The sequence below is a fragment of the Rhamphochromis longiceps genome, linkage group LG17 (genome assembly GCF_057381845.1).
Source record: "Rhamphochromis longiceps isolate RC_006_pf linkage group LG17, R_longiceps_female_GT1.1, whole genome shotgun sequence".
NCBI classification, from domain to species: Eukaryota; Metazoa; Chordata; class Actinopteri; order Cichliformes; family Cichlidae; genus Rhamphochromis; species Rhamphochromis longiceps.
The window spans coordinates 13,376,191-13,399,914 of NC_140573.1; the positions used below are offsets into that span (position 1 = coordinate 13,376,191).

General features: G+C 40.5%; 2 protein-coding genes across 2 annotated transcripts; both read left to right on the top strand.

The window, feature by feature from the left end:
* The first annotated feature begins 3,150 nt into the window (after positions 1 to 3,150).
* Positions 3,151 to 8,080, top strand: LOC146649389 (uncharacterized). Its single transcript, XM_085387116.1, has 8 exons — positions 3,151 to 3,531; positions 3,673 to 3,914; positions 4,286 to 4,399; positions 4,603 to 4,690; positions 4,863 to 5,029; positions 5,357 to 5,467; positions 5,781 to 5,867; positions 7,231 to 8,080. The coding sequence occupies exons 1-8, from the start codon at positions 3,513 to 3,515 to the stop codon at positions 7,951 to 7,953; spliced, it is 1,551 nt and encodes a 516-aa protein (XP_085243242.1). The 5' UTR covers positions 3,151 to 3,512; the 3' UTR covers positions 7,954 to 8,080.
* An 8,870-nt stretch (positions 8,081 to 16,950) lies between these two features.
* LOC146649390 (uncharacterized) lies at positions 16,951 to 23,175 on the top strand. Its single transcript, XM_085387130.1, has 7 exons — positions 16,951 to 17,588; positions 18,047 to 18,157; positions 18,535 to 18,622; positions 18,789 to 18,946; positions 20,277 to 20,384; positions 21,496 to 21,582; positions 22,125 to 23,175. Exons 1-7 carry the CDS (start codon positions 17,373 to 17,375, stop codon positions 22,854 to 22,856), a joined length of 1,500 nt encoding a protein of 499 aa, XP_085243256.1. The 5' UTR covers positions 16,951 to 17,372; the 3' UTR covers positions 22,857 to 23,175.
* The last annotated feature ends 549 nt before the right edge of the window (positions 23,176 to 23,724 follow it).

Below are 23,724 nucleotides of genomic sequence, written 5' to 3' on the forward strand. Positions count from 1 at the left end.
TTCCTCAGCTGCTGATGACTCACTTGACCGTATCAGTATTTTTCCACACATCTCCGTAGAACATTGTCTGTGGTTTTTGCACCACAGGGTCTCCAAATCCACGTTTTTATAATAAGGGGTTGACAGACTACATCTGTATCACGCATTATTATAATTTTTAATTAGTTCTTAATTCAACAGTCTGATTACAGCCTGCAGATTTTCTCAGGTACCTGAGGAAGCTGCTGTTTTGTGCATCATAAGCATTAGAGTCAGCATATATGCACTGCTGATTACGGCTTCCTACCTATTTATTGATGTCTTTTCAGTAGATCTGGATGCAGATGTCGCTTAGTCACGGTTCCCATTGAGGCACTGGCCAAGGGAACAGTCTGCGATTAAAGCTCCTGCCATCTGTGCCCTGACAAATGAGCCTCTTTCAAAGTCACTGAGATGATTTCCTCCTGTTATCAGGATGAACTGGGGCCACTCAGTTGGCCAAAGTGATGACTGGAGTCAAATGTTTAATTTTACCTTGCATCAGAAACAATTGTGTTTCACCTTGTTTTATTTCAGGGGTTCAATAATTTGACACTTTTTTTTTTGTATAGATACAATTTTTATTTTGAATGTACATTGCTGCAGTATCACACCCATGTATATGTACATATACATATACATACATCACTAGCTAAACATACACATGGTAGACTATTCATTAACTCTTAATGTCTTTTGTGTCTTTTGATAAATGCTGAATGATGCATTCTGTGCTGCGTCTTTAAGTGCAGAATAGCTTCAGACTTATAACCAGTGTATCCAGGACCTCAGTGTGCAAAATGATGGTCTGATATTGCACTATACTGTAGCACCACCTTGTGGTTGAAATAAGTGTGTTTCAAGAAACTCAAAATTTAATTCCTAATGCTGGGCTTACACTGTGCGATTTTTTCAGTCGCGCGATTCAGCTCCTGCTCAAACTGTACGGTTGACTCGCAGGGGTTAGAATTTCATAGGTCACGATGCAGGTCTCACACTATACGGCCCGATGCTCTGATGCGACCTGAGTGCTCACACTGTGCGTCCATAAAATGAAGGTTATAACAGAAATTCTGTCGCTCTCTCCCTCTCCGTCTTTCACTCACACAGACACACCACCACCATCAACTTTGCTAAATTGCTAATGAAAAACATTGATCAGGCAGCTGTGATTGAGCAGCAGTGTAGATCCAACTATTTTCAAGGTTGTTGTGTCGTGATAATTTTGTGAGGCCACATTGAAAAGGCTCGGATGAGCTTTCCAAAGTTCTACAAGTTGTGCCTCCATCGCTTGTGTCCAGATCACACGCTGCACTGCCGTGCTGCGCTGTCTTTTTCGCTGACATTTGTGTTTGCGCGTGCGCAGTGTGACAAACTGCGGTGACACCCTCACGACGGTCGCGAGGATTTCAAACAGGTTTGAAATCCTCCTGACCAAGGTTTGAAATCCTCCCGACCAAGCGATTGATGATCGGGAGCTCGTCGTGAGGTGTTAATCGCGTCTCGTTACCCCACGTATACTACACGATGCACGACGCACGATGAAGGCCAAAATCGGGCCGATCGCCAAAACGGTCGCACGACTCAAAAATCGGCTCAAAATGGGCCAAAAATCGCACAGCATTAGTATGAACTTAAACACTGCAGGTTGTTATGATTGCATATTCACCTATGGAATACCTCTGCATTTTCTCTCTGAAACATTTGCAAACTTACGTGAAAGTAAGTCCAGAATTCTTGAAGGACGTTCCAAAGATCTTCTTTAAATGGTGGCTGCTTTTTGTCCTGCTTTGTGTCAAGATGATCCCACATGACATCAATAACCCTGAGAGCTAATTGTTTTACTAATAACTCTATGGATATCACCTTGTTCTTCCAAAAATACTACTTTATGCTTGTCAAAGGTCACATCATTCACTGCAGCTAAAGGAAAAAAAGTAACAACTCATTCGCTTGAGTGGGATTCGGGGTCAAATTTAGGAACAGGGGGAATACACCTAAAGTCTGCTTTCTGCTTCAGTTTATCCTCACAGCATCAAGTAAAGACCAAAGAATGTTAACATAACACTTTAAATACCTCACTTGCACACACTGAAGAGGGAGGCGTTCACTCATGTAATATTTCAATTATTTATTCTGAAAAATGGTTCAAAAAGCATGTTAAGGAAGTGAATGTGACCAGTTAAGAAAGAGTGGGGAGAGGATGAGGTCACACAGTTTAAGAATAAATATAGAGCTGTAAAAATGGCAAACTGCATGACCAAAGAAAGCCGACACATTCATTCATTCAGAATGGGTTTGTGTGGCACTCTGTGGGGCAATGCTAAGTGTAACAACACAAATTTAACAAAAAAAACACTTAGCTTATTATAATTTCCTAAGATTAAACTAACAACTAAAATTTGAAAAACATAACTGAAAACATATTGAAACAATGATGTGTACTTAAAAGGCTAAGTATATGGCATTGTCTTTTATTTTTGTATTTGCTAAATATTGATGCATAGGTTTAGTGAGTATTCTGGGATGTCTATGACTATGTATCAATTCTATTTGCAACATGCTGTCCTTGTATGTTATAAAGTTCTTGCTATACATATACTGCTTGTGTTTCCAAATGCAGTGGAAAAAGAAGATAGTATACAAACCAGTGGAAAGTTTCAATTAGCCCCACTGTTCTTCTGTGATTTAATCAGACAGTGGTGACATGATATCGCTTCAGTTAGCTGATATGAAGTTGTACAGTGATCAGTAGCTGCTCTGATTACTCTCCAACATTCTTTGTCTTTTTAGATCATTGACTGCTGTGGTCCTGTATCTTGTCCATGCTGTCTCTCTTTAACGAACATTAAGCCTTGTCCTTAATTAATCTCAGTGGCTAGAGTGGATCAAACCCACTGGCTGCACCCATTGATCCCAAAGAAGAAAGACTCTTGAAAAGATGATTATATCTCAGCTAACATGCTCCATTGTGCAGTCTGGTGAGTATTTGACTTGTTGCCTGATAGATGAGCATGACTTAAATAAGGAGTTGGGGTCAGTGGTTATATTTACTTTTTACAGGAGAAGGAGCTGTGTGTGCAACAGTAGCAGGATATAAAATGTGACCTCTCCTCTGCACATCTCTTCTAGAAGCCTGAGTGTGACAGTGTGTACCACCATGAAGACCTGCGTGCTGTTATCACTGCTGCTGGCGTTGGGTTGTGTGACCAGTCTCCTCTGACCTCAGATCCCACCAAGTTGTAAATGCATGCTCAACTATAGGATAGCATTGTGAGATTAGTTGCTGCTTTGATTACTCGCCATCATTTTTTACCTTTTTGCTGTTTTTATTGAACAAACATTAAGCTTTGTCCTTGATTTAACTCAGTGCCGAGAGTAGATCATATGACCTTCAACAAACTGGTTGCACACGCTGATCCAAAAGAAAAGATCGATTGCATGAGTGATTATCTAACAACTGATAAGCTCCGTTGTGCAAGTGTGCACTGTAAATGTTTGTCTGGATGCTAGGTGAGCATGGCTTTTTGAGAGGTAGGGATCAATGGTCATATTTACCATTGACAAGAGGTGTGTGTGGGTGGAATGGGGGGGACTTAAACAGTAGCAGGATATAAAATGTGACCTCTCCGTCTCTGCACATCGGTGTTAAAGAGAGAGAGTCGTCCCAGGCCTTTACCATGAAGACCTGCGTGCTGTTATCGCTGCTGCTGGCGTTGGGTTGTGTGACCATCAATGGTGCACCAGTGGAGCGTGGTGGCATGGAGCCAGGTTCATGTGAAGACGCATCAACAAAAGCAGCTGCTGAACTGGCTCTTACCAAAATCAACCAGGACAGGAAGGAGGGCTACATCTTCAGCCTGCACCGCCTGTCCAACGCACACATAAAGAGACATGTAAGCCATGCTGCTGCTTGCAGTATCAAACCAGTTCAGTTCATTGCATTTCTGTTTGTTTACTGGAGCACTTTTAGTTTTCAGTACAATCCAGCCATTTAAAGGGTTGTGACTGAAAAGCGTTTGGCTGAAATCTGGAGACAGAGCAGCAACCGTTACAGCACAATTGCACAGAAAGATGGGCAGAAAGGAACTATTAGACCTGCGACACTAAAAAACTAGTGTTTGTATTTTGCAAGGGGTCAAGCTTACAAATCAGGAGATTTCACAGATCCCGGGAAGTAAAACCAGAAACTTGTTAAATTCTGTTAAGGTTTTAATGACTGTAAATGTTTGTGTTTTTGACAAAACGGTATGTGTGCGTGTTACAGGGAGATAATGGTGTGGTCTCCTACCTGACTCTGGATGTCGTGGAGACCAAATGCAGCGTTCTCAGCAAGAAGGACTGGAAGAGCTGTGAGACTCGTCCCACTGAAAACATGCCGGTTAGAAAAGACACACACCCTGCAAGTGCATGTACTCACACTGTTCTGCTCAAGGCTTTCTTGAGTAGTTGTTATAATAAAATTGTTTTTATTATATTTTTATTTTCTTAATCGATAAGGTTTTTGTTCCATAAGCATTAGTTCAGAAGTTGGAAGGGGAAAAAGTCATGTGGTGTATTGATATATTGTATTTGTGTTTGCAGGTATATGGACAGTGCAAAGCTGCTATCTTCATCAACAAGGTGCACAGAGTGGAGCGTCTCTACAAATACAGCTGTGTTATCAGACCAGGTATGAAAATTACCGCATCTCTTTGTTTCACCTATTTCCAATTTTCCTTGCAAAACATTAAGAAATGACGTGTAGGGCAACACTTGGCACTACATGTCAAAATCTGGGACAGCGCTTTTTTTGCACACCACAAAATGTTTGAAAATTTGAAGACAATTTTTGTTCTGCTCAGTTCCTGCAGCTAGAGTACATGAGATGTATCCTGACTGCACAACTTTAATTCACCACGACAATAACAACGTTCAGAAGACTGTGTCCCACTCTCTGGAAAAGTTCAACAAGGAAAGCGGACTCGCCAATCGTTTTGCTCTCCTCAAAATCTGCCGTGCTGCAGCAGGGGTAAGCTTACCATACCTCCAAAAGGAACATCAGCACATGTGACATAATGTATCCTGTCATCTTAACTTCCATAACACACAGTGTCAAGGCTGAGAATATTGTGACTGAATTTCTGACACCAGAGATTAGTTGAAATCACACAAAAATATCCTTCTTAGAGGTTAATCTAAAATCTTTATCAATAAATGACTAAATACTGGCTTTCCATCAAACCTCATGGGCCTACTTTTCATGTTCAACAGTTTTTATTCCCACCACTCTAGATTACTTAATAATTCCTCTGCAAATGATTTTCTCAATTAAACATTTGTTTATTTGTGTGTTCAGATGGCCATGAGTATGTATTACAATGTGGAATTCAGCATCCAGGAGACCATCTGCCCCAACAGCGCAGAAGCAACAGCTGAGAAGTGCCCCCTCATGAACTGCGAGTTCGCCGTGAGTCAAGATAAACACTTCACAACTTTTTTATTTTATCTGAACTGAATTTTTTAAATGAGAAATTTTGATCAAACTGCTTGATGAAATTACTCCACTGTGGCTTCTCCAATCAGGGGGCTATCAGTTTTTATCACTACAAGCAAAGTCCTCTGTTTACAGTCAAGCCTCGAGCAAGGATGTGTTCTAGCTTTATATTACTGGCTAGTTTACGTCAGCAGGAGATTATTCCTAGATTCAGTTTTTCTAATTCTTAAACCTTAGTAAAATGGGCGTTCCTCTCTGCTCTTTGTTCCTCTTTTTCTCTCCTCAGCACAAGGGCTTCTGTAAGGCATCCCTCTACCACTCCCCCACTAATGATGAAATCATTGACGTAGAGTGTGAGATCTATGAGCCTGAGGTAAGTCTTATCAGGATACGATCTCTGTTTTTTTTTTTAACATCTTTCAATAGCACAGAAAACATACAGGATTGAGTCTAAATTTTAAATTTATTAGAATAAAACCTTTGAAACTTTTGTCTCCCTCTTGAACAAATATTTGATCTTGAACAAATGAACACAAACTGTTGACTCTAATTAGGAAAAACTACAAAACAGGGAATTTGTGTTTGTCCTAGCTTTGCTTCCTTTATTGGACAGCAAGTCTTCCTCTGTATGTCAAGTTTTATTTTGATTTTTTATCTGTGATGTCAAACACTTTTTTTTCGTTCCTAATGTTCATCATACTTCTACATACAACCTGTAAACTGTGATACCACAGGAACCAGACGAATTTCTCCATTGCTTAGTTAGTGGCAGGTTTTACTTTGAAACAATGGTGCTTGGTAGGATGGTGAAAAGCAGGATCCAGCTAGTCAACCTTACACAGTGTCATCTTTACAGTCGTAACATTTAAAGTAAAAGTTGATATCTTGTTTGTGCTCTAGACTGTTTCAAGCTCTAACATTACAAAATCAGATGATACAGCTAAATTCTCACCAGGGCAAACAAAATATCATTGAATGATTCGATTTAATTTCCTTTCATTTTTTTTTATATAACACCAATTCAAAACAACAGTGACCTCGAAGTGCTTTATGTTGTAAAGACCCTATGATAATAAAAAAAAGCAACTCCAACAATCACCAACAATTACAATATAGGAGTTTTTCCAAATTAATACTGTAAAGAAAAATGAAAATAGTGGTAAAAGTTCACTTGACTTTTAATGTATTTATTTGTATTTATTTATTTATTGTCATTGTCAAGAACAATGAAATTGCGTTTGGGGCTTCCATACAACCCAAAAAAAGAAGAAAATAATAAATACCCCTTAAAACCCAAGTGTACATATTTAACCCAGTGTGACTCCAATGCAATAAGACAATCCTTAGCAATAATGTTCGTAGAAATTCAGACAAAGACCTGAGAAACATGACAAAATACAACAATGCAACCCATTCAATATTATTGTACTGTGAGATATGAATTGTACTGTGAGATATGAGAAATGCAGTGATTAGCTTTCATCCGGTAGTCGCTATAGATTGTGATCAAATCATAGAATCCTTATGGGGCCATTAGCAGAAGTTCAGATTGTAATTCTTCCATCTTGACTTAATTTTTTTTAAATACCTTTTTCTTAAACAAGACAGCTTCACTTTCTGGTCACCATTAAATTTGCTCCCTTCTGAAGGAGGTCAGATTTTGTAAGGACTTATTCACAGGGCCACTGGATTTTGCTTTACTGTAATGTACCGTATACTCTTTATCTCTTCTCCAGGCTGCTGAGAGAGAGAAGACACTCCACCTGCTGGGCGGAGAGACTGACCACAGCCACAATGACACACACTCACACAGCCACGAACAAGACCAAACACACGACCACGTACACGATCACACCAAGAGCCACTCTCATCATGACCAAACCCACAAGCATGCTGACAACCACGATCACCACCACACACATGACCATGCCACAGGCAGCACACACAGGCACGCTCATGACCACTCCCATGACCACAGTCACAGCCACGATCACGTGCACACTCATCACGACAAAGCAAACAACCACAGCAGTGACTTTCCCAACCAACACCACGACTACAAGCACGCTGAAGGTGTGCACACCCATGAACATGACCACGAGCTGGCTCTGGACCACGATCACAAGCATGGTCACCTGCATGAACACGAGCACCACCACCATCACCACGAACACGAACATGAGAACGCACCCCACGACCACCCAGAAGGCATGGTGACAATGCTGCCAGCTCTGGGCCAGCCTGTGACCCTGCCTTCCTTCCCTGATGTCCCTGCTGGTGGCCCTGAGCTCGGAGTCACTCTCCCACTTAAGCCCAACCCCCAGATTCCTGGAGAAATGGACCCTGCTATCGAGCCCTTCCCAACCTCAGTCTCAGACCAGTGTCCTGTCCCAAAGGCAGGACGTGACCTGGTGGAGAAACTCTTTGCTGAGGACGCTTTTTTTATGCTTGCTGTATAACATGGCCAATGGAACTGTTTTAGATGTACACAATGACTCAAGTGTAACAAAGAATGGAAAACTATATGATATATGATACATTTGCAATAAAAACATTCACAATCATTGTAACACATCACTTCTCACATGTCTAGCTTCTTATCCTAAGCATCAAAAATGAATGCCTAACCCAAAACCCTTGGCCTAAACCTAATTGTAACGGGAATGACGTACCTGACCACATAGTTCACTCGTTTAACACAGTTTATTCCCGTTTGCTGCTCTCTGAACACTCAGCTGCAGCATTTCAGCTCACACACAACAACAACAACCAAAACTCCTCAGGTCCAGGCCTGTTTAATAGTGGAGATATGATGAGCTGATCGAGCTCAGCTTTGTCCGCCGGTGCGACCTGCCATTCGAGTACAAAAAAGAAAAAGTCTCCGCAACTCTGAAAGTCTGAAACTGTGGTCAACAACAGACACACATGCCCATATTGTGGTCCAAACCAGTCAGACATAGTCTGGGGCAGACCTCTCTGATTGGCAGAAAACGCCAGAATCTAAGGTTAAAGCTATCAAAACTATTTCAACACCCACCAAATAGCTAAAACAGCAAACCAGAGCAGGTAAACGGATTCCGCACAAAGACATAAACACAGAGTGTGGAACCGACGCATCAGAATGAGTGAGATGTCTGCTTTCTCACCCGACGGCACATACGCAGACACGCTGTCGAGGCTGAAAGCCGACAGCTCACTGATTCTGATGCGTCAGGTCCGCTCTTTGTGTTCACATCTTTTTTTGCCCTAGATTCTGATGCTGCAGGTTTTGTCTCTCTCCAACCAAATTAGACTGAACCAGCAGCAAAAGAAGATCAAAACTAGGCTTCACATTTGACAAACATCGTGATTAATTCCCTCTTACTTTTGCTGTTTTGCTTCCACCGCTATAAAAAAAAAAATCACACTTCCTGATCAGGTCTCTCTCTCTCTCTCTCTCTCTCTCTCTCTCTCTCTCTCTCTCTCTCTCTCTCGTTGTACTTCAAGAACAGTTTCCCATTTCAAATCTCTGTTTTCACACTTATCTTTCTTGTAGAACTGTGCTCCAAATAAAGAACTTTGTGTTGACAAGATTGTTGAAAAATGCGCTTAATTTTTGTGCTGGTGCACTTAAGAAAAAAAGTTTGGTGCACCAGTGCAACTGTGGCAATAAGTTAGTCTAGAGCCCTGAAATCACATTTTGAGCCTCAAAAAATTTCAAACTCGTGGGGATGGGCATTTTGTACCCATTAGTGCCTGTTGGTCTCCACAAGTATAGTGGCATCCCAATTTTCTTTCCTCACAAAGATGTCAAAGGCTACGTTCATACTGCAGGCGAAAGCGCATCAAATCCAATTTTTTTGACCCTATGCGACCCATATCCGATCATGGTATGACAGTGTGAACGGCACAAATCCGATATTTTCAAATCCGATCTGGGTCACTTTCGTATGTGGTACTGAATCCGATACATATCCGATGTTTTAGAAAGCGACTGCTGTTTGAACGGTCATGTCGCATTAAAGCCGTCTTTTACGTCACTGACACAAACAGACGCCAATTATCAGCGCCCGAGAAGACACTGCGAACGCTTCCTGGCCATCCAGTGTAGATGTCAGTGAAACTTTTGGGAAGACAACATTGGAGAAACATGAAAATTTTATTTGTACTTTATAATCTGCAGATTCTGACAGAAATCTGCAACTATCCTTTGAAGCACCGCTCCTCTAAAACAGCAATAAGGATAATTATTAGGTTATCTACATTATTATGTAAATAACAAAATAACTTAAAGCAAAAATTGGGAAACGTAAAGTCCGAAGTCTTTATTTTAAGGGTTATCAGTCAAATAATACTGTTTGCTCTGGGTCTAAACAGAGCGCGCTGTGTGTGAAGTCTTCTTTTGTGCATGCGGGCCGCTTTCTTTTTTTTTTTTTTTTTTATTCATATTTTGGATGGACAGAAACATTAACAAATATACAACTGGAATAATCATACTGTCAGTTCTCTGTCCGTTTCTTAACAACAACCAACAAATAAGGACTAACAATAACTAAGACAATCAGACAAACAAACAAACAAAAAAAAAACACCAGGAGAAACAAAATGATATACCGCCTCCTGGGAAACATCTGCAAAAACAAAAGCAATGGGGGCAAAACACCTGGGTGTCTAAAAACAAAACATAACCTTGACCACTGATGACATTAGACAATTTCTTCCCTCTACTGACTTTCAAAGTAAAAAATAGACAACAACAAAAATACCAACGACACATGAACCCCCCCCCCCCCCCCCCCCCCAAAAGAACATTTATCACAATATCTAGGAGACATTGTCGATGTACAACAAAAAAGGACCCCAGACCTGCTCAAAAATATCTTCTCTCCCCTTAATTCTGTACATAACCCGTTCATATGATGCCATCTTAGACATTTGTTCAGTCCATTCCCTGAGAGAACAGGGGCTGCCTCAGTATTATCCTGCATCCTGTTATGAAAGCCAGACGCATCCAGCATGCGGGCCGCTTTGAGCGTTCACACTAGAGAGCGTTTGCTGTCGCATTTTATTTGTAGTGTGAACGAGCAGACAAAAAAATCTGATTTGATCAAAAAATCGGAATTGAGCATTAAGACCTGCAGTGTGAACGTAGCCTAAACACACACGCACGCACAGGTTAAAGACACTGGACCAGAGTACTGTTAGTCTTTCAATCAACAGGAGCATGAACCGAACCAGTGATAGCATTACTTTTGAGCATTACAATGTTTGTTTGGATTTTTTACATATTATAAGATTCATGCAAATTAAGATATAAACACACCATATTGTCAGGATCCTGGGTCTCCTGACCCAGCGTTTTTAGTTCTTTGTGATTTTTGTATTTTGTACTCGTGAGATTTATTCTATGGTTTCTAGTTTTGATCCCTTGCCCTTCATGTTTCTCTGTGCCCCCTCTGTTCTGTGTAAGTCTGTTTCTTGGTCTGTGTCTTTGCATGTTTTGAGTTTCTTGTGTTTTCTGTCACTCTGTATTGTGAATTATATCTCATGGTCTTTTGTTACTCCCACGAGTCTAGTTTCTTGTGTTCCGTGCTTAGTATTTACCTCCGTGTATTTTGGTTCTTAGAGTCCTCTGCTTTATGGGTTATGTCTCTGTGTTTCTTAGTTGCTGTCTCCACCGTGTCAAGTTCGCATCTCTGTGTTATACTTCCTGATTTATTTTGAAGGTCTGTGTCTCATGTGAGTGTATCCTACTTTGCTTCCTTTCTCATCAGTTCTGATTTCTCCCAGCTGTGCCCTCCTTCTGTGTCTCATTCCCCTCATTACTTCCCAGTGCATTTAAACCCTGTGTTTCTCTGAGTCAGTGTCGCGTTGTCCTTCATGCTGTGCGGATCGCCCTGTGTTTCCTGTAAGTTTAGGTTGTCATTTTTTAGTTTAGTTTAGTTTAGTTTAGTTTAGTTTAGTTTGTATGCTCGTTTTCCTGTGACTAGCAAATAAAGCTGTGGTTTTGAGTTCATCCCTCGAGTCTGAGAGTCCTGCATTTTTAGTCCTCATCTCCTACCTGCCACACAGCACATCCTGACACATATGAATAGGAATAAAAATAAGGAAGGCTTTATTTGGAATATTATATGTACTATTCTATGTACCATTTTTCTTCCACTTATCCAATATTTAGGAAATTATAGTTATAGCTACTGTATAAGATCAAACTAAGCATCAGAATCTTGTTTGAGACAGGGGCAATGTTCCCCTTCAGCTCCACTGCACCTTGAGACCTTCTGGATTTCATTGATGAGAAAAAGAAAATCTTGACTTGCGAGTATCTGTGTGAAATCAATAAATGGATCAAGTGCTGCAGGATCTTTAGTTACATTGATAATATTTATTTATGGTGAAACAGTGGTGGAATATCGCTGTTGCTTTCGTATAAATGAAGCGGACATACCTGCGTGGCCGCGATCTAATCCTGTTTACATAAAGTAAACCTGCTCCCGAGCAAGTTTACGCTTACGGCTCTGTTGCTATGGCAGCAAGTCCCGGATGAGCTTCGGGGAACCGAACGATCCAAGATCACGCGAAATCGTCAACAATCAAATCCAGCTAACCTACTTAGCGAGGTACGAAGAACGGGCCCCAGGTCTTTCACCAGATGAAAACATTATAAAATCAAGAAGAGCTAGAACTGCTGAGCAGCTAGAATCCATTCTATCTGTAGAATGGGGTAACATTCCTCTCCCTAAAGTTTAGCAGCTGATCTCCTCAGTTCCTTCAGTTTTTTTGAGACATGTGGCTGTCATCAATTTCAAAATAAGCCCATATTTTGTCATAAAATTTCATTTTCCTGTGTAAACATTGAATATATTTTCTATTTTCTATTGTGGATAAAATATGTGAAATTGTGAGATTCAAAAATCAATGTATTTTGTTTTTATTTACGTTTAACACAATGTCCCAACTTTTTCAGAATTCGGGTTGCATGTCATAAGTTTCTTATTTCCTTCTTTGTAATTGTACATCCAGATGAGAAGGATTTACTATGTGGAACACAACACCCGGGAGACCACCTGCCCCCACAGTGCAGAAACAGTGACAGCTGAGAAGTGCTGCAACAGGAAAATGCATGCATGATGAATTCTGTGATTTGAATTCATTAAAAATCCACATGTTGAACTCTGACTTTGACTAATTTTTCACAAGCCTTTGATAAATGCTTATGATGTTTTGGCTTTCCTTAATAAGGAGAGTGTGTGGAATGTTGCAAAGAGAGGCAGGATTATCCAAACTGAAAGGGACGAGTTGCCAGAAGGCAGAATATCAGGCATACAAGTTACAAGTGCAACGGCATTCCATGTTACAATGACAATCATAATAAAAATCCACAAAGGTCAGCAACAGAAGGTAAGACAGGTGCTGAGAAACCAACTGAATGGTAGGAATAATATCTAAGCCATCAATACATTGACTCGTCGTCAGATATCCAGGCAGAATAATAAGCTGGCCACAGAAGAACATAGATACCACTGATCTCAAGACACAAATACCCCTCACAATCCACAGAGGACTATATCTGATGTCCAGAACCCTGAGGCTCTGTGAGTAATGGAAAGATTAGTTAGTGTCAGGGCCAGAATCCAGGATGAAACAAGGAAGGAGCACGAGAAAACTGAGAAGTATCAGGGCCTGAAAGAACAGCTGGGGCAGATGTGAAAGTTCAAGTCCAAAATGGTGATAAAGAAGCATTAGGAACTGAAACCCCCAAACTAGAAGTGTGACTCCAGCAGTTTCCAGGCACATCAGAAGTCTGCTTTGATAAAACTGGAAACATCCTCACAGGGTAATCAGTGGAATTGTAGTTTTTAGCACTTCATTTATCTAGCCACCTTTTGTAGTCTTAATGCATGTGTAAGAAAGCTGGATTTTCTGGTAACCATAAAACAAATTTCATTCCATCTAAATATGGCAGCACCGGCTCACAGTTTGTATGCACATATTTACATGGCCACTGAGGTTGCTTAACTATGTTATACTGTATACTGTTCTCCTGGCTTCTGAGATAGGGAAGAAGCTCCACATGCTGGTATAGACAACTGACCACAACCACAGTGACACACACTCAACCAGCTACAACTGAGACTAAACACACAATGACAACCAGACAAATGCATGTATACGTGCCCCATTCTGTGGTCCTGTCCATCTTATACCTGACCCCTCCCAGATCGATGCCTTCATAGAATATCTGCTATTTATAACACTTCGAATACAAAACCAAAAAATACTCTGCTTCCCGTTCTACATTTAAATATCCTAGGAACCACAAGTAAGCAGTCTGAGAGTGAAGTACTCTATTTGAATAATAAGGTGCTATAAGGTCTTTAAGATATGACGAGGCCTGATTATTCAAGATTTTGTATGTGAAGAGACATATTTTAAATCCAGCTCTGAATTTAGCAGAGAACATAATATAGGACAAATCTGCACTTGCTTTCATGTTGCAGTTAGTAGAGTTCTGGATCAACTGAAGGTTTTTCAGGAGGTTTGTAGATCTTGAATTACAATAGTTTATTTTAGAAGAAATTAATGTGTGAAGTAGAGCAGGGCGATATGGCCAAAAATATTTATCACGATATATATTTGAAAATTTGCGATAACGATATAACTGACGATATAATTGATGCGAGACAAAATACAACTCCACAACATTACTAGCGCAAAAAGACAACCTTACATTTATTTTCACTTAAACAAGAAGCTGGTTTTTATGTACATTAAAGCTTTATAAAAATGTAACAGTGCAAATGCAAATTCCTTGCTGAAAGTTTAACCAAAAGGCATTTCCAGTAGAAATGGGCTGACATATCCTGAGCATAACCATGTATAATATCCACTGAAGTTAAAAGGAGGTGCTTTGCAACATTAAACTGCAGTGTGCAGTACGTATTTTTCGGACCATAAGGTGCACGGGATTATAAGGCACATTAAGTGAAACAAAGCAGTCAGATAAATCAAACTTTATTAAACTCATTCTTCTTGCTTCCTCCACTTCTGTACCATTGATTCATTAATGTTGAATTCTCTGGCAGCTGCTCTATTCCCATGTTGTTGCAGTATATTAATGACTAACCTGTGGATGGATTATCTCAGTTGTTCTCCTGACTGAAGTTTGGTCCGTTTACAGCATCCTGCCATGCGATTGCATTTGTCTCTAACTATCAGGAACCTTAACGTTAACTTTTATAAGTGGAAAAGTGTTAGTGTTCGTCCTCCAGCTTCACTGTTTATGTTATGCTAACATAGCTGTGTCGCTAGCGATCACGTAGCACATCATTATATACCAGCTAGCCCAACTTCAGTAACCCTACAAACGTCACTGCTGTTTAGTTTCCTGTCTTCATTTATGTTGGAAGCGATAGCAGAGCTGTAGGTTTGATTTTTTTCAGAAATCTCTCAGTCAGAACATGCAATATCATGCTTAGGTAACTAGCGAAACTAGCGAGCTAACTTCCGCTAGCTTCCTGCTAACTTCTAACCCCGTTAAATGTAATAAATTTTGTTTTCATGGATGCCTGGAAGTTAAACTTCATAGTTACAGCTGGTAAAGCAGCAATACTGATCGTTTTATTAGAGATGAAAGAATTTAGACAGTTTTTAACTCTCAGTGATGCTGCAGTGTTCGTTTGACCTGAAGCATACAGAGTTTAGGACCCAGATTACTCCCAGATTTAAGAGCATCTTAGTCCGACAAATACGACAATAACGACGGCCGCTTGCATGTTCTGCAAAAAAATGTTCTTTGTCGTGTATCTGACGGACAAACACCAAACCAGTTCCACATCACTGAAGTTGCACCATTTTTACAAACCAATTCTGGTTCATCTGTTTCAGTCAACAATCGGCCATGTGCGTATGAAAACAAAGGCACTGCGCATGCGCGTTTTACTCATATTCTATCGCGATATTTCATTTTCCTATCATTGCCTAACATTATACCGGTATTACCGTGAACGGTATAATATGGCCCAGCCCTAGTGTGAAGTGACCTATCAGCATCATTCGGAGACAGGATGTTTCTAGTTTTAGTTGAGCAAATGAATGACAGTAGTTATGATCAAAATGACTCCAAGATTTCTCACAGTGTTACTGCAGGCCAGGGTAATGTCATATATCTTTTACGTTGATAAAAAAAAAAAAAAAAAGCCTGTAATTTCACTTCTTTTCTTGTAGTGACACTTACTTTTGTGAATTTGATAAGTTCTTGATTGATTTCTTCTCTTCCCTAGTGCACTATGGCCCCTCAGTTTGTCTGAGCCAGCCATTGGCCTCCAGAGCAACAGATAGAAGAGGAGAAAGTCCAGCATCAGTCTGTCACAATTCTCCCTGTAAAAACTAGGCTTACAGGTCCTGCAAAGGAAGATTTCCCTGTCAATACTGATACTGATATTGTTCTTGTACACTCGAGACCAGGTCAAGGTGAACATTCAGCAAATACGTGCACAAAAAGATGAGCATGCAAAAAGAAAAAGCATGTGGCAACATAATCAGCTGATCAACCAGCAGCCTTCTTTGGAGAGCCTAGAAACATCACAGAAAGAAGAAAGCAAATAGAGTTAGAAGTGCTTATTTAAATGTGTGTGTATCCAGGAGAAAGATCTCTCTGTTAACTAACCTCTGATATCATGTCTGAGTCGAGGCCTTAGTCAGGGAGATGCCAAGAACCCAACGGTCAATCTTCGTGCTCCAGAGTGCTCTAAACCTCAGACCTCCAAACAGGACAATGACCCTAAGGACTCACCACATGAGTGGCTTCAGGACCACTCTGTGAATGTTCTTAAGTGTCCCAGAGAGAGAGACGCTTGAACCCAATTGAACATCTCTGGAGAGATCTGAAAATGGCTGTGCACCAACCGTCCGTTTGCACAAATAAATGCTATGTTCTTTTGACCTTTCACCCTCTTGATCCTCCCATTTAGTTTGTGTTAATATGGTGGTGAATGTGTACCCAGACTGTCCCAGAGCCAAAAATCACAATGAACCAACCACCAAGGAAACAACTGACTCTCCCTGTGTGCACATTTATGAATTGTGGCTTTGCTTCACGTAACAAACAAATACTTCAAAACAAAGTGAGCTTATTATCTAATTACTTATAGTAATTTCATTAAAATGTGCTTTTAAGAGGCTGAATTTAAAAACCTGATGCTGAATGTGACAGTGTTCTGAAATTTACAGTCACTTAGGCTGCTAGAGAAAGAATAAAGAATGAAGAAAGAATGAATAGCTAGCTCTAGTGTTGTTAATAAGAAAAGTATACTGTGTTCAGTTTCAGTTTCTATTTATGATATTGAATGTAAGATTCAGTTTATAATTTTTAAATGTATTTTCATATGTGTGATCTTATCTTTCATGTGCTCTGTGTGTGTTCTGTCCAGTCTCCTCTGACCTCAGATCCCACCAAGTTGTAAATGCATGCTCAACTATAGGATAGCATTGTGAGATTAGTTGCTGCTTTGATTACTCGCCATCATTTTTTACCTTTTTGCTGTTTTTATTGAACAAACATTAAGCTTTGTCCTTGATTTAACTCAGTGCCGAGAGTAGATCATATGACCTTCAACAAACTGGTTGCACACGCTGATCCAAAAGAAAAGATCGATTGCATGAGTGATTATCTAACAACTGATAAGCTCCGTTGTGCAAGTGTGCACTGTAAATGTTTGTCTGGATGCTAGGTGAGCATGGCTTTTTGAGAGGTAGGGATCAATGGTCATATTTACCATTGACAAGAGGTGTGTGTGGGTGGAATGGGGGGGACTTAAACAGTAGCAGGATATAAAATGTGACCTCTCCGTCTCTGCACATCGGTGTTAAAGAGAGAGAGTCGTCCCAGGCCTTTACCATGAAGACCTGCGTGCTGTTATCGCTGCTGCTGGCGTTGGGTTGTGTGACCATCAATGGTGCACCAGTGGAGCGTGGTGGCATGGAGCCAGGTTCATGTGAAGATGCTTCAACAAAAGCAGCTGCAGAACTGGCTCTTACCAAAATCAACCAGAACAGAAAGGAGGGCTACATCTTCAGTCTGCACCGCCTGTCCAATGCCCACATAAAGAGACATGTAAGCTGAGCTTGCAGTATTATTACTGTGTGGTAGACCAGAGCTGTTTAAGGCAGAATTACTTTCTAGCAGAGTCCAGAGAAGTTCAGTGTATTTTGGCATTACTGTGTATTTTGGCATTTTTAGTCAAATCATAAAGTGATTTGACTAAAAGTCTGGAGAAAAAGTCAGTTAGAAACATTTTCATGAAACAAATATGTTCCAAAAACTTTTCACTGTGATTGGACCAAATGAGACAACAAAAACAAATTAAACCAATGTTTTAAGTAAGTACGACAAGTCAGACTGTTTTGGGGGGTTTTTTTGAGGGGGGGATGCCATGTTAGGCAAATTACGTGAAAAACAAATGACCATGTGAAAGATCAGAACATAAATTAAACGAGTAACCACTGAAAATAAATTCCATTAGCGTTTTATTGACTGTACATAATGATTGATTAAATTTGTGTGTTTTACAGGGAGAGAATGGTGTGGTCTTCTACCTGAATCTGGATGTTGTGGAGACCAACTGCAGCGTTCTCAGCAAGAGGGACTGGAAGAGCTGTGACATTCGTAGTGGCAATACGCAGGTTAGAAAAAACACACACAAACACTGCATGTGCAAATTCTCATCAACAAGTTTACCAAAAATCTGTTTGCGTATGTAATTAATACATGTGTTAGTCCTGATTGTTTTTATTACTGTCTCTTGTGTTCTGCTTAAGGCTTTCTTACAATCTTAAATCTTTCTTTTTTAACATAGTGAGCATCTTAGTTTTGTGTTCCATAAGCAATAGTTCATAAGTTGGCAGGTGAATAAAGATATTTAGTATCACAAGATATTGTCATTGTTCTTTCAACTAATTTATAAAAAGGGTATAAAAAAAATCTAAATAAACTCTTTTGCGAATGTGATGCTGTATGTATAAGCAGTACACTAACATCATGTATTGTATTGTGTTTGCAGGTATATGGACAGTGCAAAGCTGCTATCTTCATCAGTAAGGTACACAGAGTGGTTCGTCTCTACAAATACAAGTGTGCTATCAGACCAGGTATGAAAAATATTACACGTATCAAAAAGAAGTGATTGTGGTTTTCATTCAAATTCAACCATTATATCTAAAAAGACATCAAGGTCCAGACTTAAAACATGTTTTTGTGGAGTGCAGCAGTCTCTTCATAATTAAAATGACTTTTTGTTCTGCTCAATTCCTGCAGGTAGGGTGCATCAGTCCTGTGGTGGCTGTCCAGGTTTAACTGACCATAATCATGATAAAGTTCAGAAGGCTGTGACTCAGTCTCTGGAGAAGTTCAATCAGCAGAGTGGGCTGGCCAATCGTTTTGCTCTGCTCAAAATCTCCCGTGCTACTTCACAGGTAGGGAGATCAAAATTAAGATGTGTGACATAATGTATCCTCGGCTCTTTTATTGTATAGATATATATTCTCATCATGCACTGTCAAGGCTGAGAATAAGGTGGCAGAATTCCCCTTTACAAATTTACACCATCAAATTTAATGGAAACACACAGAGAAGCTCCTACGCAAAAATTAGATTAAACAACTACAGTAGCCTGTAAGTAAAGTTTGCATAAACTGTATAATATTTCATAAAGTTTTCTACCAAATCTGGTATAAACAGAAAGGAGGCACATAAATGTTTATGGTAGTGGCACTGCTCTGCCTGGACTTATACTGACTGTATCCATACCTAATCTGGTACTACTACTACTGTAATGGTACTCTGGTACTTACATTAAGACACATTTCCTAACAGCAATTTCCTAATGTTGTAAACCCGCTCAACATTTGGCAATAAAACCCTTTCTGATTCTGATTCTGCTCCACCCACTCTTCCCTGCTCTGCTGTGTTTCGTTGACCTGCGGTCACATGACTCAGCAGCACTAAGCAGAACTATGCAGGCTGCAGGAAGGGACAAAGTGGAGCAACGTATAGAGGTTCCAGGTTCTAAGAAATAAAATGTATACAGTTTTCCATTCATCTTGTCACATTCTAATATTGCACTAAAAAGTATCTCAGTTTTGAAACTACCAGACCACAGCCCAGCAGCCAAGAAGAAACAGACAGAAAACAGAAGAAACAAAGCTAATTTGTTTGTCTCCCCAAATAGTGACGGCAGATGGTCGCCCCTCCCTGAGCCTGATTCTGCTGGAGGTTTCTTCCTGTTATAAGGGAGTTTTTCCTTCCCACTGGTGATTTCATTACTGGGGTTATCTCTGTATTTTTGAAAGGTCTACCTTACAATATAAAATGCCTTGAGGCTATATAAAAAAACTGAATTAAAATTGATTTAATTTAATTAAACAGAACGGGAAAATTTCACACAACTTCCTTAATCACATATTTCTGACAAAAATAAGAACAAGAATAGTGCTTAAAATATTTTTTTAAAACTTTAATCTTTTTCATTTTTTTGCATTTGGACTATGTCTTACTTTCGTGACAGGGGGCGCTACACCACCTCCAGACTTGCCAATGGTCATTCTGTTAACTAGTTACTGTGTGAAAAAAGAATCACCGTAATTTAGTGGTTATTAAAATGTATTCTATACCAAAACTTTGCTGTATCCCACACCGCCACAGAACATCACTAACTATGCTGCCTCAATTCTCACACATGATTTTATATCAAGTCTCTTCCTTAATTTGGGCTTTTCCTTTCTCTCTGTGTCTTTGTGCGTCCAGGTTGTCGCAGGTAGGAAGTACCATGTGGAATACGCCATCCAGGAGACCACTTGCCCCCAGAGGGCGGGAGCAGATGAACCTTGCCCCCCCATGAAATGCGAGTTTGCTGTGAGTCTTTTATTAATCTTTCATCTACTAGGTTTTGCCCTGTTTATTCTCAAATGAAATCAAGTTCAACTCACCTTCTCCATCAGGGGATTGTTTTACTTTCTAACAGTGCAAGGAAAAGACCTTCATTTGCTGCTCAAAGCTTAGTATGTTCTAGCTTCATATCAGTGGCTTGTGTATGACAGCAGGAGATTACTTTGATATTTAGTTTGCCTAGTTTAGAAAAAACAACGTAAAACTACAAAGTTTTCAGATGCAAATTTGTAGTGTAATGGCATCAAGTGACGATGAGTTGGTCGTAAGGTTTCTAAACAAGAAAATGAAGAAACTGAGATTCTGGATTCATCCAGAAATACATTCGCTTCTGCTTACCCTTTTCAGGGTCGCGGGGGGTGTGGGGCCTATCCCAGCTGTCGTAGGGCAAGAGGCAGGGTACACCCTTGACAGGTTGCCAGTCTGACACAGGGCTAACACACAGGGACAGACAACCATTTGCACTCACACCTATGGGCAATTTAGACTTTTCAATTAACCTATCCCCACAAAGTGCATGTCTTTGGACTGTGGGAGGAGAACCCTCGCAAACACGGGGAGAACATGCAAACTCCACACAGAAAGACCCTGGCCTGATGGTGGAATTAAACTCAGGACCTTCTTGCTGTGAGGCAACAGTGCTAACCATGCCACTGTGCTGTCCATTCTGGACATCATCCAATTCTAAATAGAAGGCAGCAGCAAAAAGAATTTCTTGTTTTAATCCAAGAGGTGAAGCTGCATCACAGCTGCTTTTGTACATAATTCCGGACGTCAGTAAGGAAGTCTGAGCTCTTGTGGGTAGACCACACCTGAGGAGACAGAGAAATATTTTTCAGATAGCAGTATGACCCAGAGCAGCATGCACACTTGCCAAATACAGTGGTCTGATTGGTCCAATCTGTTAATTCACACGCGAGAATCAGAAAAACTGAACTTGATCCAAAAAAATTTGTCCAAAAGTATTTTTAAAACAAGAAACATTTGCACAAACTGTACATGTAAAGGCCTTTATACTGTAGTAAAACCACAGGCATAATTATTGCACTCTTACTTTTTCTTCTTTTTCTCTCCTCAGCACAAGGGTTTCTGTAAGGCATCCCTCTTCCACGCTCTCAATGGCGATGAGAAGATTGAGGGAGCCTGTGAGATCTATGAGCCTGAGGTGAGACTCTTTTAGATGGTTTCGCTGTTTACCTTCAATGTCTTTTTACAGCATAAGAAAAAAAAGGATGATTGGTGGATTGTGTGATTTTAATTTTGGAACTCACTAAATTAACACAAACTGTTTATACATGTCTTTGCTGTATAATTCCAATGAGGATGTGTTTTTTTTAAACTACAGAATCAGATGGACACATCCAAAGTTTTGTTAACACCGTTCCCCTAAAGTTTAGCAAACAGATCTGCTACAGTGCTTTAGCCTGTCAAAATTCTCAGTCACACCTGGTACACCTCTATTTTGAAGCTCTAACTGTCCAGATAGAAGAGTTAAAAAATAAAATTCACTCTGTACTGTTGTCGTGAAGGGAGACCATAGCTATGGAGGCCAGAATTGCTGTTTGTTATTTTCAGGACTTAAGTGGGCCTTGAAAATCTGAAGATGGAAGCACCAGACCATATTTTATTCACATGGCCATTAGAGGTTGCAAATCTATAATACACTGTTCACTCTTTAATATCCTACACTCTTTATCTCTTCTCCAGGCTGCTGAGAGAGAGAAGAAGCTACACCTGCTGGGCGGAGAGACTGACCACAGCCACAATGACACACACTCACACAGCCACGACCAAGACCAAACACACGACCACGCAAACGATCACACAAAGTGCCACTCTCATCATGGCCACACCCACAACCACACTGATGACCGTGATCACCACCACACACATGACCATGCCACAGGCAGCGCCCACAGGCACGCTCATGACCACTCCCATGACCACGGTCTGAATCACGATCACGTGCACACTCATCACGCCAAGGCACACAACCACAGCGGTGACTCTCCCAGTCACCACCACGACTATAAGCATGCTCTAGGTGTGCACACACATGAACATGACCATGAGCTGGCTCTGGACCATGACCACAAGCACGGTCACCTGCATGAACACGAGCACCACCACCATCACCACGAGCACGAACATGAGAACGCACCCCACGATGAACCACAGGGAACAGTGATAGTCCTGCCCGCCTTGGGCCAGCCTGTGACTCTGCCTTCCTTCCCTGATGTCCCAGTTGGTGGCCCTGGAGTTGGAGTCACTCTCCCACTTAAACCCGACCCTCAAATTCCTGGACAGATGGAGCCCACCATCGAGCCCTTCCCAAAATCAGTCTCTGCCCAGTGCCCCACCACAGCGGGAAAGCATAAAGATGTGGATGAACTCTTCACTAAAGACCTCGAATTCAAGCCAGCTGCAGCCAGTTCATAAAGCCTATAAAACTGTTTTTAAATACACACACAAAGGCTCAAGTGTAATGAAAAGAAGGAAAACTATTTGGCATTGCATTTTTCTACATTAAACACATTGTCAGTAAAGGACTGCTTGCATGAGTCAATCTTACCGTTTCATGTCCTAGAGCAAAAAAAATGTTTTAAATGCACATTTTTTCATAGATTCCACTAAACAACTGATTTGCTTTGGCAAAAGGCTGCTAATATTTTTTGCACCAACCAAGCAATTCCCATATAGGTTACAACTGAAACCTTGCCATAAATCAGCATGCTGTGGAGTTAAAAATTTGTGGCACCTTAAAAATTGAATACAGGTGACAAAAGGTAAAGACATTCTGTAGCTGAGAAGAAGTACAGGTACTTGTTTTAAAAATTTGGGAACTAGCTGAAGTATTGATTCAGCTTCTCTGCAATGAAATAAATAGCTGAACCTCTGAGTGTACACCTGTGGACTAACCAACTGTTTAAGGTAACGTGCTAACACGGTTAATGCTAGCATCACTGCAGTTAGCCCCACCCTTTTATGCTCATGTTAGCAGTACTAGCTAGCTAACTTGCTCTTCACAAATAAAGCTTCAAGTTAGTCTCTGCCAAAACTAGATATGAAACTACCCATTTGTTTTGATTACACAAGGGCACACATTTCTGGCCTCTTTAAAATATAATATTGTTTAAAGTAAACATTTCAACTGCAAAGAAAGTTTAGCAAACATAGATTTTCTACTGTGGTTTATGCTGTCCAGATTCTCAGTCACAGCACCCACACCTCTCATTTTAAGCTGTAATAGTGTTCTAACAGAAGATTTAAAAAATAAAAGTCACACTCTGTACTGTTGTTATGAAGA